Below are 13,636 nucleotides of genomic sequence, written 5' to 3'. Positions count from 1 at the left end.
AGATTCGCTACGAAAGAATACACATCACATCGGCTGCATATCCGTATCCTTTTGCTATTCAGTTGTTAAAGTTCCACATGTTGTCACCCATACCAACAGTCGTTCCCTCAAAATCAAAAAATGGCATTCCCAGTCCTAACGCAGGGTCGCCGAAATCAAATGCAGCAGGGTCCAGGGCATTATAGTCGGGCACATCAGCCTGCCCGTTCGTCATAGCCTCTGCGTTTTCGTCCATCACTGGCTGACTTGGAGATATCACTGGTGGTTTCGACTGCGCCCCATTGACCTTTCGATTCTTAGGTCGAGCTGGACCTCCAAGTGTTTCGGCCATCTTCTCTAGGCCTTCTGCCATTCTGTGTATCAGGTGATCCTTTCCGACATCTGTCGATTTGAAATGCTGCGCCAGTGCATTTATGAGCCGTTGGAAACGAACAGTGTCCAAGAAGAGCTGCGCACTGAACTTTGTGGCGATCTTTAGCAGGAACATGCAAGCGAACGCGATCATGCCGTGGACATGATGAGGGACGTAAGCAATAGCTATTTGTGCGTCTTTGTCGTCCAGTAGCAAATTGATGATTGCTGTTGCAGCAGCAACTGCCGCCGACGCGTTTTCCAAGAAGTGTTCTGGGATAACAGCACCGCTGTCTGGCAGACCTCGAAGCACATACGATTGAAGGTACAACTTGGCCCAATGGTAGTGCATGATGGCGCCTTTATTGGGCCAATTGCCTATCCATTGACTTGGGTCTGTTTGATGATCAGTAACAGAAATGGTTGCCATGGAGTTGTGTCAACTTACTATGTCGAGAAAACCTGGCTATCCAATCATCCAAGTCCCTCTCGAACCCAGCAATCTTAGTCAGTGCAGAGGCTGGCAGCACCGACCCTGTATCTTCCGGACCTAAAGTTTCGCGTATTTGATTCATTAGATACATCAGGCAAATTTGACCGGCAATTCTACGATCAGCGTCGGTTGATAGTGAGCACGCCAGATACGCCTCCCATCCAGTAATGTAACTTTCGTTATCCCGCATGATCGATGATCGTCCGTAGAGGATGGAGAGATGGTGATCACAGATGTAGAGCAAGTAAAGCACTCTGATGCCGTCAATCGCCTCTTGAAGCTTCTCCTGATCCACCTTTTCAGGTGATTTGACAGATTCGGAAATTTCGTGGTAATATTGTCGAAGGTGAAATTCACTGGCGCGACGAATAGCATATCCAGATAAAGTCCAGGAGATATCGCTTAACCAGTATGACCCCAGTACAAGTGCTCTCAAATATTCCATATCGATTTTCCTCTCGAACATAGCATTGGCAACCAGCCTTCGGTACTCTTTATTACAGATGGCGTATAAATGCCCAAGTTTGGTGTCATGAAGAGCGGCAACTGACAGAACGCAGGCCGTCAAAGTGGGAGAGCGTCGCCGGAAGGAATCGAGGTCTTTGTAGTCAGGACAAATATGCCAGATATATGGGTCGAGCTTGCTGAGGTAGTAGTTGGCCAGATGCTCAGCATCTTCTTGCTTGATCAGACCTCGTGCAATGAAGTCAGTGTCACGCAGTTGCTTGCATATCCGCGACTGGTCTTCTGTGATGTTCTCGGTCGCGCGTAGAGACCGCATGCCTGTAATCTGATAGAGCGATTCAATTGGTACATGGGATAGATTGTCTGCGACTGGCGTGACTTTTGGCGAGTTGTCGAGCGACTGATCCTCATCATCTTGATCGTTGCCTTGATCTTCCTGGTCGAAGAAGATGGCAGGGTCTTGGGTCGAAACGAGCATCTGCGGCAAAGGGGACAGCTGCAGCGTTCGTACTATCTCTTCCACGGCAGAGTACAGCGCAGTTACATCTTTGGTGACTGCAGACTTCCATTTGGAGTCTTCCGACATGAGGGTCTGCAAGCTCTTGTTCAATCGACATGACAATCCTCGCTCCTTGCATCTCTGACACGGGGGATCGCCAATCATGATACATTTGATCTGTAAGGTAACGTGTCAGCTCCAGATTCAACACGAGCTATATCCAACTTCCACCTTTTGTTTGCGACAAGCTGCGCATGCTTTGACCTTTCTCGATATTCCTGGTAACTTGGAATCGGCCTGGGCGCCATTGGCGGAGTTGGTTCGTTGTGGTGCTTTGGGAGGGGCTTTGGCTATGAGAGGAGGCTCGTCAAAAGAGCTACGGCTCTTCTTTGGCGAGAGCGCCTGGCCTGGTGAGTTGTAGGACTGAGGCGACACCGAGGAGCCTGTCCGTTGCAAGTTGGTAATTGGGCCTCGCGGGGAAGGAAGATTGGCCTCTTGCCAACTCCGCTTCGACATGCTTTCGGATTGGTTTCGTACGCGATATTCGAGTCGTAGAGGCCTGTGGAGAAGATTGTGATCACGTATCACAACAGGAAAACTACTATTATTCCCAAGTCGACTCTTCAGTGCTCGATGCAGTCTGTAGGAATTCAGTGAGTCGAGAAAGCCTTAGATCAGACGAAGCGGAGAAGAGATTGATAGCGGAGAGGATGGTGGATGCACGTACTGTACGAGTATTGGGCTGCTTTATTAGGCGGTTTTGGCTTAATAAGTAGTGCCTCCAATCGACTTGAGCGGTGCCTCTAGAGGGCCCCGATGTGTCCCCGTTAGGGGCTTAGATTCAGTCGACTGGGGTTGTCGAGGTTCTTTTTCCACGCCTTATTACGACTGTGAGCAGGGTCCATGGTACGAGATTCAAGACCGGACACAGTCCCTGGAGGGTCGCTCAACTCTCCGAAACCAATTACACGCCAGATAAATCTCTCATGATGTCGCACTGCATCTCGATGACCAGAATCATTCATCCAATTCCAAGGTAAATACTCGTAAGGTAAAGGTACAGCGTGTGATTGGCATATGCTTTATGTACTGATTTCTGCTCTACTAATCTCTGCTATATGAGTATTATATCTGTACAAAGTCATCATCGAAATACCACACCGGATCCCCGTCTGGATCAACTTCAGTCTGCGTATATCCATTGCCCATGAATGCATATCGATTGCCAGACATATAGGTAATGTTGTAGTCCTCCCACCGAACATTCTTTAGGATCTCGAAGAAATGCAAGCGACTCCCGGGATAGATTGCCGTTACTGGACCATGAGTTTTTCCGTTCTTGAACCAGCTTCGACAAGCTGATGACCACACCAATCGCTTCATCAATTCATGCGTGTGATTGTACAATTCCTTGATGGCTTCTCCTTTGGGTTCGATAGCCTTTATACGCTCGGTCTGAATCTTCTCAATAACTTGGAAGATATACCTGGTGTACCACTCTAATATCGGTAATATACTCGAGTGCGAAGCCGGTCCATTAGGCCCTATCAAGAGGAACAGATTTGGGAAATTCTCTGCTGTGATGCCGAGATACCCAACTGGGAAGTCTCCAAATTGTTCGTGAATCTCAGCATTGTTCCGACCATAGACTTTGAAATGCGGCGTGAAAGAAGTGTCGAAGCCAGTTGCACAGATAACGACATCCACCTCGCGCTCCTCTCCGGACTCATCCACTATGCCAGTCTCGGTGAGACGGACTGCAGAGGACGGAATCACCTGGACATTGTCTGCTCTTAAGGATTGTAGATATCCTGACCCGGGAGTCATTCGCCGGCAGCCTAGAGCAAACGGAGGAATCATATGCTTGGTCAACTTTTCATCGTGCCCAAGCTGCTCGGCCATGATGTCTGCCACCAGCTCTCGAGAGGCTTTCTGATCATTTGCTTTGAGATGCATCTATTCGTCGTCAGCAAGTCTGTCGAGACGCCGAGAAGGGCCTCGAGGACTTACCAGTGTGAAGCGTTTGTTGAGCTCGCCCTCAATGTCACGGCAGTATTGGGCATACTTGTCGGGATTTGCCTTCCATTCTTGTTTCTGCTCTTCGGAATCTAGGAATTCAGCCCTGAAGCTGAGTACAAGACTGGCTTACTTACATGTGAAATTGGTGCCCCCCGGGCCAGCATACTTTGCTCCAAAACCCGTCGTGATCCAGACCGGAGATCTTAAAAAGGGATATAACTTTTTGACAGCTGAAGCAAATATAAGCAGTCGCATGAGCCGCAGTCTCCAGATCACTTACTTGGTTGAATTGAAGGTACGATCTGTACAGCAGATGAACCACCTCCTATGACGGCGACCTTCTTGTCCTTCAGGTCATAACTGCCATCCCATTGGGCAGAGTGCATCAACTTGCCTTTGAATGAGTCCAGGCCAGGTATATTCGGCCATTTCCACGAGTTAAGGACTCCGGATCCATTGACCAGAATATTGCAACTGTCTTCGAAGTGTGATCCATCCGCACCCACTATACTGAGTCTCCATAGACCTGCATCTTCGTCCCAAGTGGCCGACTCTACTGTCGTCTTGAATCGAACGTACTTCTCGAGGTCATACCTGACTGCAACATCTTTCATATACTTCCAGATCTCTTCGGCCCCTGAATAGTACCGTGACCAGTTTGGATTCTTAGCCCAGGTAAATTGGTATGAAGGGCTTGGAATATCACAACTGCATCCGGGATATCTATTTTCGAGCCAAGTTCCACCAGGCTCGCTGTTCTTCTCGTATATCTGGAGCTCGACGTCCTTGAGAGCACGCTCGGCTTTGTAAGCAAATTGCAAACCTGTGGCACCCGCACCGACACAGATCACTCTGATCTTACGTCTTTCGTATAATAATTGCTCAGTGATGCGGTAGCCGTCAAAGTCTCGACCATTGTACCATTCGTTCTCGTGCGGAGCGTCTGATGGCACAATGACATCCTCCGTGGGCGCGGCAGAGATTAGTACTACTCGGTTGGTCGACATAGTGTATTAGAGGTGCCCTTCACGAGCACAAGTCTGTTCGGATTTGGTGAGGCCAGACATGCCTTCTTGGAAGGTCTAAAAGGAATCGTTATCATCTCACAGTCTACTTCGTAAGCCGTTCAGATTCCTCGGTGAAGTTGAACCCCGCAGCATTAGCCGCACCAATGGGCCGTTTCTGATACTGACCCGAGGTTGCTAAAGGAGATGCTCTTGGGTGCTGAGTCGAGACATAATATGGATGTTGAGAAAATGTATGAGTGAGTGACCATATGCCGGTCAGCTTAGAAAGCTTTCAGGCCAAAGGCTGCGGAGACATCGACTCAGACATTTTCACATTAGTTCCACTGACGTGATTGTACCTTCTTGAGGTAGCTTTGTCTCTGAGCCATCCAGTCGTGACTCCTGTGCTCTTTGCTTTTGACACGGCGTTCTTCCCTACCAGCACAGTTGGAAACCTCAGAACAATTGTTCATGAGGTTGAAGGATGGAGAACAAGGACACTCTGATCCTAGAGCAGTCTAGCTTGTTGAGGGCCTGCTGCTTCACTCCGAACTACTCGTAAGGTTGCAGGCACGTCCTGAGATATCTTCTTCGGAGTCACCAGCGTTCTCAATGCCATTACGTACTTCCCGCCGAACAGCCATTGAGTGAGTGCTGTTGATGTTTGACCTCCAGCTTGCCATCGATGACTCCCAGTGTAAGGGGAAACTATTGAACTCACAGTTTTCGGAGCGATGACCGGCCCGCAAAATCCTCCGGTTTTCCGAACATTCATGGCATTACTGGAGCTCTTACTACACTGCTTATGCCATTTACTGCAGGGCAGCGCATTGATCAACCATGACCATGACTCGTTTAAAGAGAACTGATTCGTCGAGAAGGACTCTTTGCACACGACCAGCCGTTCAGCGCGTTGATGCCGGAACCCCATTGACCTCTACGTAAGCAGATCTGCGTTGGTGTTCCTCTCCTTCTCTCATGTGGAGTCTTTTTTGAGCGGGACCCCGATTTTCGAGGTCATGTACCCCGGAGCTTTCGCCTGGTCCAAGTCTATGGTTCATTTTGTGGAGAAATTATGAAATCAAACCCAGGAAAATTTACCCAGGTACAGTCAAGGGCTGGCTGATGCTCTGATCCGACAGGAACGCAAGGTTGATCGTATCTTGTCTTACAACTGGACTGAAAAATATACACATGTAGTGTTTGTCTCTATCATTGCAACCGCTTTCAACAATGTCAGCTGCAGATAGTGCTGCTCACCAGGGCTTAACAGTCCCGAAAAGAGCCCGTGCTTGTGATTTTTGCAGGCTGAAGAAGATCCGCTGTATGATCACCTCCCTAAAACTCTCTACCTGACTGATGATGGGAAGGCATTGGTACACATCCCTGTGACAATTGTATAGAACACGGCGAGAGCTGCATTTTTTCAGAAAGGCAGCGGCGCAAAAAGAGGCGAACTCACCATGATCTGGCACGTCGACTTGCTGAATTCGAGAGTTTTCTTGATGCTGCACGGGAAGATCAAAATCTGGCCAGAATCTTTGTCCGGAACGATGCGCATCAACCCTTTGGATCTGAGCAGACTCAGGTGTCCAACGCCATAAATCGCGGACGACAAGACAGACCGCCTACCTCCAATTCCGAGACTAGGTTCAATGATATCTCGAATACCGTTCCGCTCGATCGAGGGCCCTCCCCTGTAGGGCTGCCAGTTCAGGAAGCCCAGCAACAACAATCTCGACCAAGCCCACGAGAATGGGAACGAATAGAAATTGCCTCACAAGCATCACCAAAAGCCTCCAAATCCTCAACATTTCCATACACTCCTACCCAGCCCAGCACAAAAGACACTAGCGGGTACGAAACAGTAAAGGTATGTCATCAGTGGCGCCATTGATCCTACACTCTCCATACTAATCTCTCCGACAGACAGGAATCGAGTACTGGGGTAAGCTTCAAAAGATGTTCCGTTGTGTATCGTCGAACTGACAGAGAGCAGGGCCAAGGACGAACATGGCTCTTTGCTCGAAACCTGGTATAGCCTGGGTAAAAGCGAGAGTTAGACAGCCAGACTTCGAGGCGATTGCCTCACAATTTGCCCTTGATCTTGCAAAACGACTGAAGATGGACAAGAGACCCTCAGCAGAGCGAAAACCGGAGCCGTCTCTTGACGTTGCGCTACAATTCTCGCGAGGTAAGACAGACTTACTTGGCAACTCTGTGCTATTTTTCTTACTGGACTGGCTGCAGCATACTTTGAAGAAGGCACACAGGCATCACTAGGCATAATTCAGCGCTGTTCGTTCGAGACGAGGCTCCGGACTTTCTTGAGTGGCAGTCAAATCGATGATGATCCAGCGTGGTACGCCTTACGCAATACCGTCTACGCCTCGGGATGCCGCATCGAATTATCGAAAAGTGCTACTTTTCGAGAAGCTCAACGGGAATCTTGGGCATGGTTCGAGAATGCACTATCAGTACATTCGGAATTACTCTTCTGTCACACATCGCTGACAGGCGTGCAAGCACTGGCACTCATGGTGCGTGACCTCCAACTTGCGAGGAACTCTTCACTAATCTTCGTCAGGCATATGTCATAGAAGGTATCAGTTGTCCTATTTTACAATACATGTTGTGCGCAAACGCCTTGAGACTGGCCGTGACTCAAGGACTACATCGCCACCCCATACAGTCATGGAATCTGCCAGAACATGAAGTTGCGATGCGGAATTGCACGTTCTGGGCTCTATATTGTCTCGACAAGGATCTTGCTTGGAGGGCTGGAAGGCCTTCAGTGGGTGTCTTTCCAGTCTTCATTGATGTTGAGCTAATTCATAACAGACAATGGACGATGACGATATCACCTGCGAAGTACCGCCATCGATGTACTTCCAGGGACTTGTCAGAATAAGTCGACTTTCATCGATTGCGTACAGAAAATTGGCGAGCGCTTCTGCACTTCAAAGCACACCCGCAGAGTGGGTGAACAATGTTGTACAGATGGACACGATGCTGGAGGAACTTCGACAGTCGTTGAAAGACTCCCTCCAACTCCATTTTCCACTCGATCTGGCAAACGTTCCAGCCTTCCTAAACAATCACGAAGCTGTCTCCCTTCAATTTCTTTTTAACACACTCACATGGGATATACATTCAGCGTTGGCGCATCCTTGGTGTCGAGATATCTTCAACCTAGACAAAAGCCACGAGTACAGAAGCCAGATCGAACGTTCGTCGAAAATCCTGGCTGAGACTTCCAAAGCAGCGATACTCGAGTGCAGGTTTGTTCATTGTGACGCAAATTGTTCACTAGTGTAAGTCCCTTAGCACTGGGTGACTGAAGCTCGCTCTGTCATACTGGTCACAGAAAGCTGGCTGACAGGTTGTAGGAAGGGTTACTACACTCCGCTGTATGCGGTGATCAATCTCTTTGTTTCCATACTTCAGAACTTGGCATGCGCCACACCATCAGATCTAGCACTCATGGACGTGGGCGCTGGCCATTTTGCACGTCTTTCATTCGCAACGGAATCCGACTTCAATGTGCCACTGGTGAAGAATCTGGCTCTCCTCGCCAACAACGCCCTGGAAGTATACAAAACAATACAACCAAGTCAGACTTCAACTCTAGGCCAGCTGGACAATGACGGTTCCTCCTTTCTGTCTGTTGCTCCTCCATTCGTAACGGCTCCGGAGGGAGTGCCTGGGTCATTCTCCGAAGAACACCTACATCAAGATGTAAGTGAATACCTTCAGACTTTGAAAACCCAGCGGTTGCTAATACGATAAACCCTAGTGGTTGGATGCAAGCCTCAACGAAGATTTTGAAATGTGGAGTATTTTCTACCCAGGAGGTCCAGAGAGTCATCTTCAAGATCCACCAATCTATGAAGAAAGTCGTCAGTCTATACCTTGAACATTGATTACGTACGAGTAGCAGTGGGAAATTCAATCGCAGATGAGCCAGCGATCAACATCTCTGCAAATGTAGATCCCAGATTGTTTATTGCTCGATATCCAAGACTAAAGTCGTTCGGTTCGAATACGTTGTTCGGAACAAGACATGGTTGATTCCGGACCTGTGGCACTTCCCCGGACGCTGTAGACCGTGTGTTGTTCTCCAGACTACGGAGTATTTTTCCCCAGTTTGTTCGGTGTATGATCGACTTTTTCGGAATCACGCCCGGAGGTTATCTTGCTCCGGCGGTTGATACCCTGATTCGAATGGCCCTTTAGAGAGCGTATACTTAAGAAACCAAGGGGGGAAGTCGACCATGGATAACCACCTACGATGTGTCGCTCCCGAGAACAAGGGACAAGGACATTGTATATCTAGCAATACCTACGTACACAAGTGACATAGTCTGAGACACACACTTCTCTCGACAACAGCACAAAAAACAACAACCATGTCTACCCCGACGGCTTTGGCGGCGTCGACACTGGCACACCTACAAGAAAATGTCAACATCAAGTGGACGGCGGTGTGGACGTTGCCGGTCGTGTACGTCTTCGCGGTGGTCGTTTACCGAATCTTTTTCCACCCTCTGGCGAAATACCCAGGGCCCTTTTTGGCGAAGTTCACCGACATCTACCCGATCCTCCAAATGGTCAAGATGACGCGGATCTACTGGCAGCTCGAAATGATCGAGACCTACGGCAGCCCCGTCCGGGTCGCCACGAACGAACTGTACTTTGCGGACGCGAAATCGTGGGTGGACATTTACGGCCAGAGCTCGAACCCTTGCCCGAAAGAACCCGTCTTTTACGACATGTTCACCGCGACGGGCGCCACGAGCGTGTTGAACGAGAGGGACAAGACGGCGCACGCTCGGGTCCGCCGTTTGTTGTCGCACGCTTTTTCGTTGAAGGCATTGCTCCAGGATGAACCTCTGGTCCACCAGAAAGTCGAAGAGCTGGTCGACGGTGTCTTTGCACCCGCCGCAAAGAACCAAAAATCCGTGGACATCTTCGGTATGATGATGTGTCATTACCTGGACATTGTCAGTTATCTTAGCTTTGGCAAGTCGTTCGATTCGGTGTCGGGACATGGAGAAATCTCCCACCACGATATGGATTGCTTGTGAGTTTTTTTCACCCGTTCTGTTCTGGTCCTTATGGCTGGCTGGCTGACTAGTTTGTTTGCCTTCGGTTTGGGTTTCTTCTTGCTCCGTGCGCTTACTAACAAACAAATCATCACAGCATGGTCGTCGTGCCAGTACAATCTTTCTTTCCATTCCTGCGCTACGTACCCATCCCGAAGATCCAAGAAGGGTACCGCGGTTTGAGAAAGTTGATCAACTTTGCACAGAGAAGTGTCATAGAGTTTCAAGAAAAGGTCAAAAAGGAAGGCGATGGCTTCGCTCAAGGCACATTCCTCAGGAACCTGATCGACGCTCGGGACGAAGAGACCGGCGGAAGCAAGTTGACATTTGAAGAACTCGTCGAGAACACCATCATTTTCTTGATTGCCGGGAGCGACACCACGGCCGTGACCACCATGTACATCATATGGGAGTGTGGCAAGAACCCACAGGTCAAGAAGAAGTTGGTGGACGAGATTAGGACCGCGTTTCCGGACCCCAAGCACGCACCAACATATCAAGAAGCGTCCAAGTTGGTAAGTTTCTGTGCTTTTGAAATTACTTGAGTTGTGTGTTCCTCGAAGAGCGTTCAGATGCTAATGACCTTCGTTTCTCAGCCATATCTCAACGCGTGTATCGATGAGGCATTGAGACTGTGGGGCCCTCTCAATGCAGGTTTCCCACGGGTCTCGTCTGGGAAAGTCATCGGAAACGAATACATTCCCGAGGGCGTGACCGTGTCGACGATTCCATACGCCACTCACCGTGATCCAAAAGTGTTTCCCAATCCGGAGGAATTCATCCCTGACCGGTGGCTAAACTCGTCGGCTGAGATGCGTGGCATGTTGAAACCCTTCAGTCACGGGCCAAGGAACTGTATCGGGAAGCACCTGGCGGAGATTGGTATGCACTTGACGCTGACGAGACTGTACCAATTGTACGACATCGAGAATGATCCGAGTATGACCGATGCTATGATGAGGCAGAAAGATCGTGGTGTCGCGGCACCTTGGGATGCGAAGTTTTTGATCAGGCCGACTCCTGCGAAGAGATGATGAAGACTATGAGATGATTGGATGGAGTACAGTTTGAGATAAGAACACGCATTGAGATTATCGAGATTGGATTACTCCATGAGGGATGTCGTAGAGTACGAATGAGTTCCATGCAGAGATATCAATATTGCCGAGGAATTTGGTCAAATAGCGCATATGCATATATCCTTCGCCGTATGGAATATAGTACTTGAAATGCAAAGCTTGTGATTGGTCTCTCGGATGCGAGCTTCGGAAGTAAACGCCTTGGCCCAACGCCGCAGTTCGTCTGCTGCTGTTGCTTGAACGCAATCGTTGTGTCTTTCCATCGCATCGCCAAACCACCACAAACAACCTCGAGAAGACGCAAGATCCCGAGGCCACACCTCTCACAGCATAACGATGGCAGCGTCGTCGAGATCCGCCGTGCTCCGCTCAGCGCAATTGTTGTCGTCGTCACGATCGTTCGCGACCACTTCGCCGACACAATCGCTTCGACTGCTCCGACCTGCTCCGTCTTCCTTCCTCCAACCCAGACAGCTCCTCGTACCTTCGTGGGCGAACGCGAGCAGCAGCAGATATGCAGCTTTCTCGACGACCTCGAAGCGCGACATCCTCCCTCCCGGACCACAGGTCATCCAGGGCGGCGTCAACGATCCCGCGCCCGTGCCGAAGCCGGATCCTCTCCACGGTAGCTACCACTGGACCTTTGAACGACTCCTGTCCGCTGGCCTCGTGCCTCTCACCATGGTTCCCTTTGCCTCGGGGAGCGTCAGCCCGACACTCGACGCTGTCTTGATCTTTGGAATTATTGTGCACAGTCATATCGGGTTCCAGTACGTGTTTCTTTTTTTCGGGCCTGCCTGCTTTTTATTTGGGGACTACCCTGGGCTGGCCCTGGGACTGTCTCTGTCCTGGCAGCCAGGAAAAGACGATAAGGCCAACCGCAATTACTTTTGAGGTGATAACTGACACGAGTGTAAATTATAGGTCTATGGTGATTGATTACATCCCAATCAACAAACACCCAACTATGCGAAAGGCCTTCATGTGGGCGTTGAACCTCGCGACTTTGATTGTTGGAATTGGTTTCTATGAGTTCGAGACGAACGATGTCGGAGTCACCGAGGCCGTGAAGAGGTTATGGCATGCTGGCGAGAACGATGCGACCATCGGAAAAGCCGACTTGTCGGGCCTCGGACACGATGGAAAGTTGAAGCACTTGAAGTAAATTTAAAATAGGGCAGAAGGACGAGGTGGTGGTGGTGGTGATGCTCCTGCTGGCGAGTCTCTGAAGACGACTCATGTATATGTGAAACACAAACGCACATCCCAATGCAGGTGCACACTACAAATGGGTGTTCCAACACATGGCGATGAAGATCCGGACGTTCTTGCGCCAAGTTGATCATGTGCCTTTTTTGGTTCAAAGATTCAAACTAAACTCATATGCTCGCTCAAGTCAGGTCTATGTTTTGGGGAGTGTGTGTATATCCATATCGTCTTATTCCATTTCATGTCACGCTCCACGTCCCGATAACGCCCTATAAATGCGTGTTGGTTGTCATCATTCCTCTTCCTCCTCAGCCAACAAATCCTCATCGCCCAAATGATCATCATCATCGGCCTTCATCATGACCTTTTCCATGAGTTTCAACGTCAACCGTAGCGGCAAGCCCACAACATTGTCGAAACTCCCTTCTATCTTCTCCACGAGTATCGCGCCTGTGCCTTGGATCCCGTACCCTCCCGCCTTGTCCGCACCCTCTCTCGTGCGGACGTACGCGAGCAACAATTCGTCCGAGATCTCCGGGTCGAATTTGACTATCGTCTCCTCCGTCCCCGTCTCGAGAGCGTACCCCGGATCCCTCGCACTGGCCAACGGCGCGATCAGGGCGACCGCCGTGTAGACTCTGTGCGTGCCGGTATCGCGCAGGCCCTGGAGCATCTTGATGTGGTGCGCTTCGGATCGGGGCTTTTCGAGGATCTCGCCCATCGCCGACACGACGATGGTGTCGGCCGCTATGATCAGGGCCGGCTCGGGTTTGGACTCATCTTGGATGGAGGTGCGGTAGACGGAGAGGGCCTTTTGGGTCGCCGTCGCCGACACGTATTCCCACGGGGACAGCGTGTGAGGGAGGTTCTCCGCAAAGTTGGACGGTATCGTCTCTACTTGGGTCAGGCCGATCTGGGCGAGCAGGGCTCTCCGCCGAGGGGACTGTGAGGCGAGGATGACGCGACGCCCGCGGAGGATGTTCAGGGCCGGAATGTCTAGAGGAGGTGGTGGGCGAAGTCTTCGAGGGCCACCAGGCTGTGGGGATGATTGCGATTGCGATTGCGGTTGTGACTGTGCTTCAGGAGGGATGGAGAGGGCTTCGTAGGATGGAGGGGCGTCGGTGGACACAGGCTCCTTTTTGTCCGTCATGGTTTACGTGTGTACTGTACCTCGGTCTCTGTAGTTTTCAAAAAGGCTGATGAAGATGTCGATGATGGTGATCAGGAGGGGCCAATGGAGGTTAGGTAGGTATTCAGGAACAGGTTACCTTCCTACAGCCTAACGAGCCTCGTAATGCCTGGCCTGGCGGGATGGACATTCTCGTGAGTAGTACAGCATACGTCAGCCGAAGATTCAGGTACTGGCCCAATGGGCGGCGGCAGAAAAAAGTTGGTGTGGGGGGGGAATT

General features: G+C 50.3%; 5 protein-coding genes across 5 annotated transcripts; 2 read left to right on the top strand and 3 right to left on the bottom strand.

Annotated features, from left to right (window-relative positions):
- Positions 1 to 58: 58 nt before the first annotated feature.
- Positions 59 to 2,324, bottom strand: PV06_04240 (uncharacterized protein; the record flags this gene model as incomplete). Its single annotated transcript, XM_016405105.1, has 3 exons — positions 59 to 747; positions 800 to 1,985; positions 2,040 to 2,324. 3 exons carry the CDS (start codon positions 2,322 to 2,324, stop codon positions 59 to 61), a joined length of 2,160 nt encoding a protein of 719 aa, XP_016263311.1.
- A 556-nt stretch (positions 2,325 to 2,880) lies between these two features.
- Positions 2,881 to 5,296, bottom strand: PV06_04239 (uncharacterized protein). The gene is made up of 4 exons (XM_016405104.1): positions 4,108 to 5,296; positions 3,962 to 4,057; positions 3,819 to 3,916; positions 2,881 to 3,764 (listed from the first exon to the last, which is right to left on the bottom strand). Exons 1-4 carry the CDS (start codon positions 4,832 to 4,834, stop codon positions 2,934 to 2,936), a joined length of 1,752 nt encoding a protein of 583 aa, XP_016263310.1. The 5' UTR covers positions 4,835 to 5,296; the 3' UTR covers positions 2,881 to 2,933.
- Positions 5,297 to 5,728: 432 nt separating this feature from the next.
- On the top strand, positions 5,729 to 8,903 carry PV06_04238 (uncharacterized protein). Its single transcript, XM_016405103.1, has 9 exons — positions 5,729 to 6,158; positions 6,205 to 6,707; positions 6,764 to 6,782; positions 6,834 to 7,028; positions 7,085 to 7,374; positions 7,422 to 7,628; positions 7,676 to 8,148; positions 8,224 to 8,572; positions 8,631 to 8,903. The coding sequence occupies exons 1-9, from the start codon at positions 6,068 to 6,070 to the stop codon at positions 8,748 to 8,750; spliced, it is 2,247 nt and encodes a 748-aa protein (XP_016263309.1). The 5' UTR covers positions 5,729 to 6,067; the 3' UTR covers positions 8,751 to 8,903.
- A 2,353-nt stretch (positions 8,904 to 11,256) lies between these two features.
- Positions 11,257 to 12,481, top strand: PV06_04237 (uncharacterized protein). The gene is made up of 2 exons (XM_016405102.1): positions 11,257 to 11,788; positions 11,943 to 12,481. The coding sequence occupies exons 1-2, from the start codon at positions 11,355 to 11,357 to the stop codon at positions 12,181 to 12,183; spliced, it is 675 nt and encodes a 224-aa protein (XP_016263308.1). The 5' UTR covers positions 11,257 to 11,354; the 3' UTR covers positions 12,184 to 12,481.
- Positions 12,309 to 13,551, bottom strand: PV06_04236 (septum formation protein Maf). The gene has a single exon (XM_016405101.1). The coding sequence runs from the start codon at positions 13,375 to 13,377 to the stop codon at positions 12,520 to 12,522; it is 858 nt and encodes a 285-aa protein (XP_016263307.1). The 5' UTR covers positions 13,378 to 13,551; the 3' UTR covers positions 12,309 to 12,519.
- Between the last annotated feature and the right edge of the window lie 85 nt (positions 13,552 to 13,636).

The sequence above is a fragment of the Exophiala oligosperma genome (genome assembly GCF_000835515.1).
Source record: "Exophiala oligosperma strain CBS 72588 unplaced genomic scaffold supercont1.4, whole genome shotgun sequence".
NCBI classification, from domain to species: domain Eukaryota; kingdom Fungi; phylum Ascomycota; class Eurotiomycetes; order Chaetothyriales; family Herpotrichiellaceae; genus Exophiala; species Exophiala oligosperma.
This window is presented reverse-complemented; position numbering and strand designations above follow the sequence as displayed.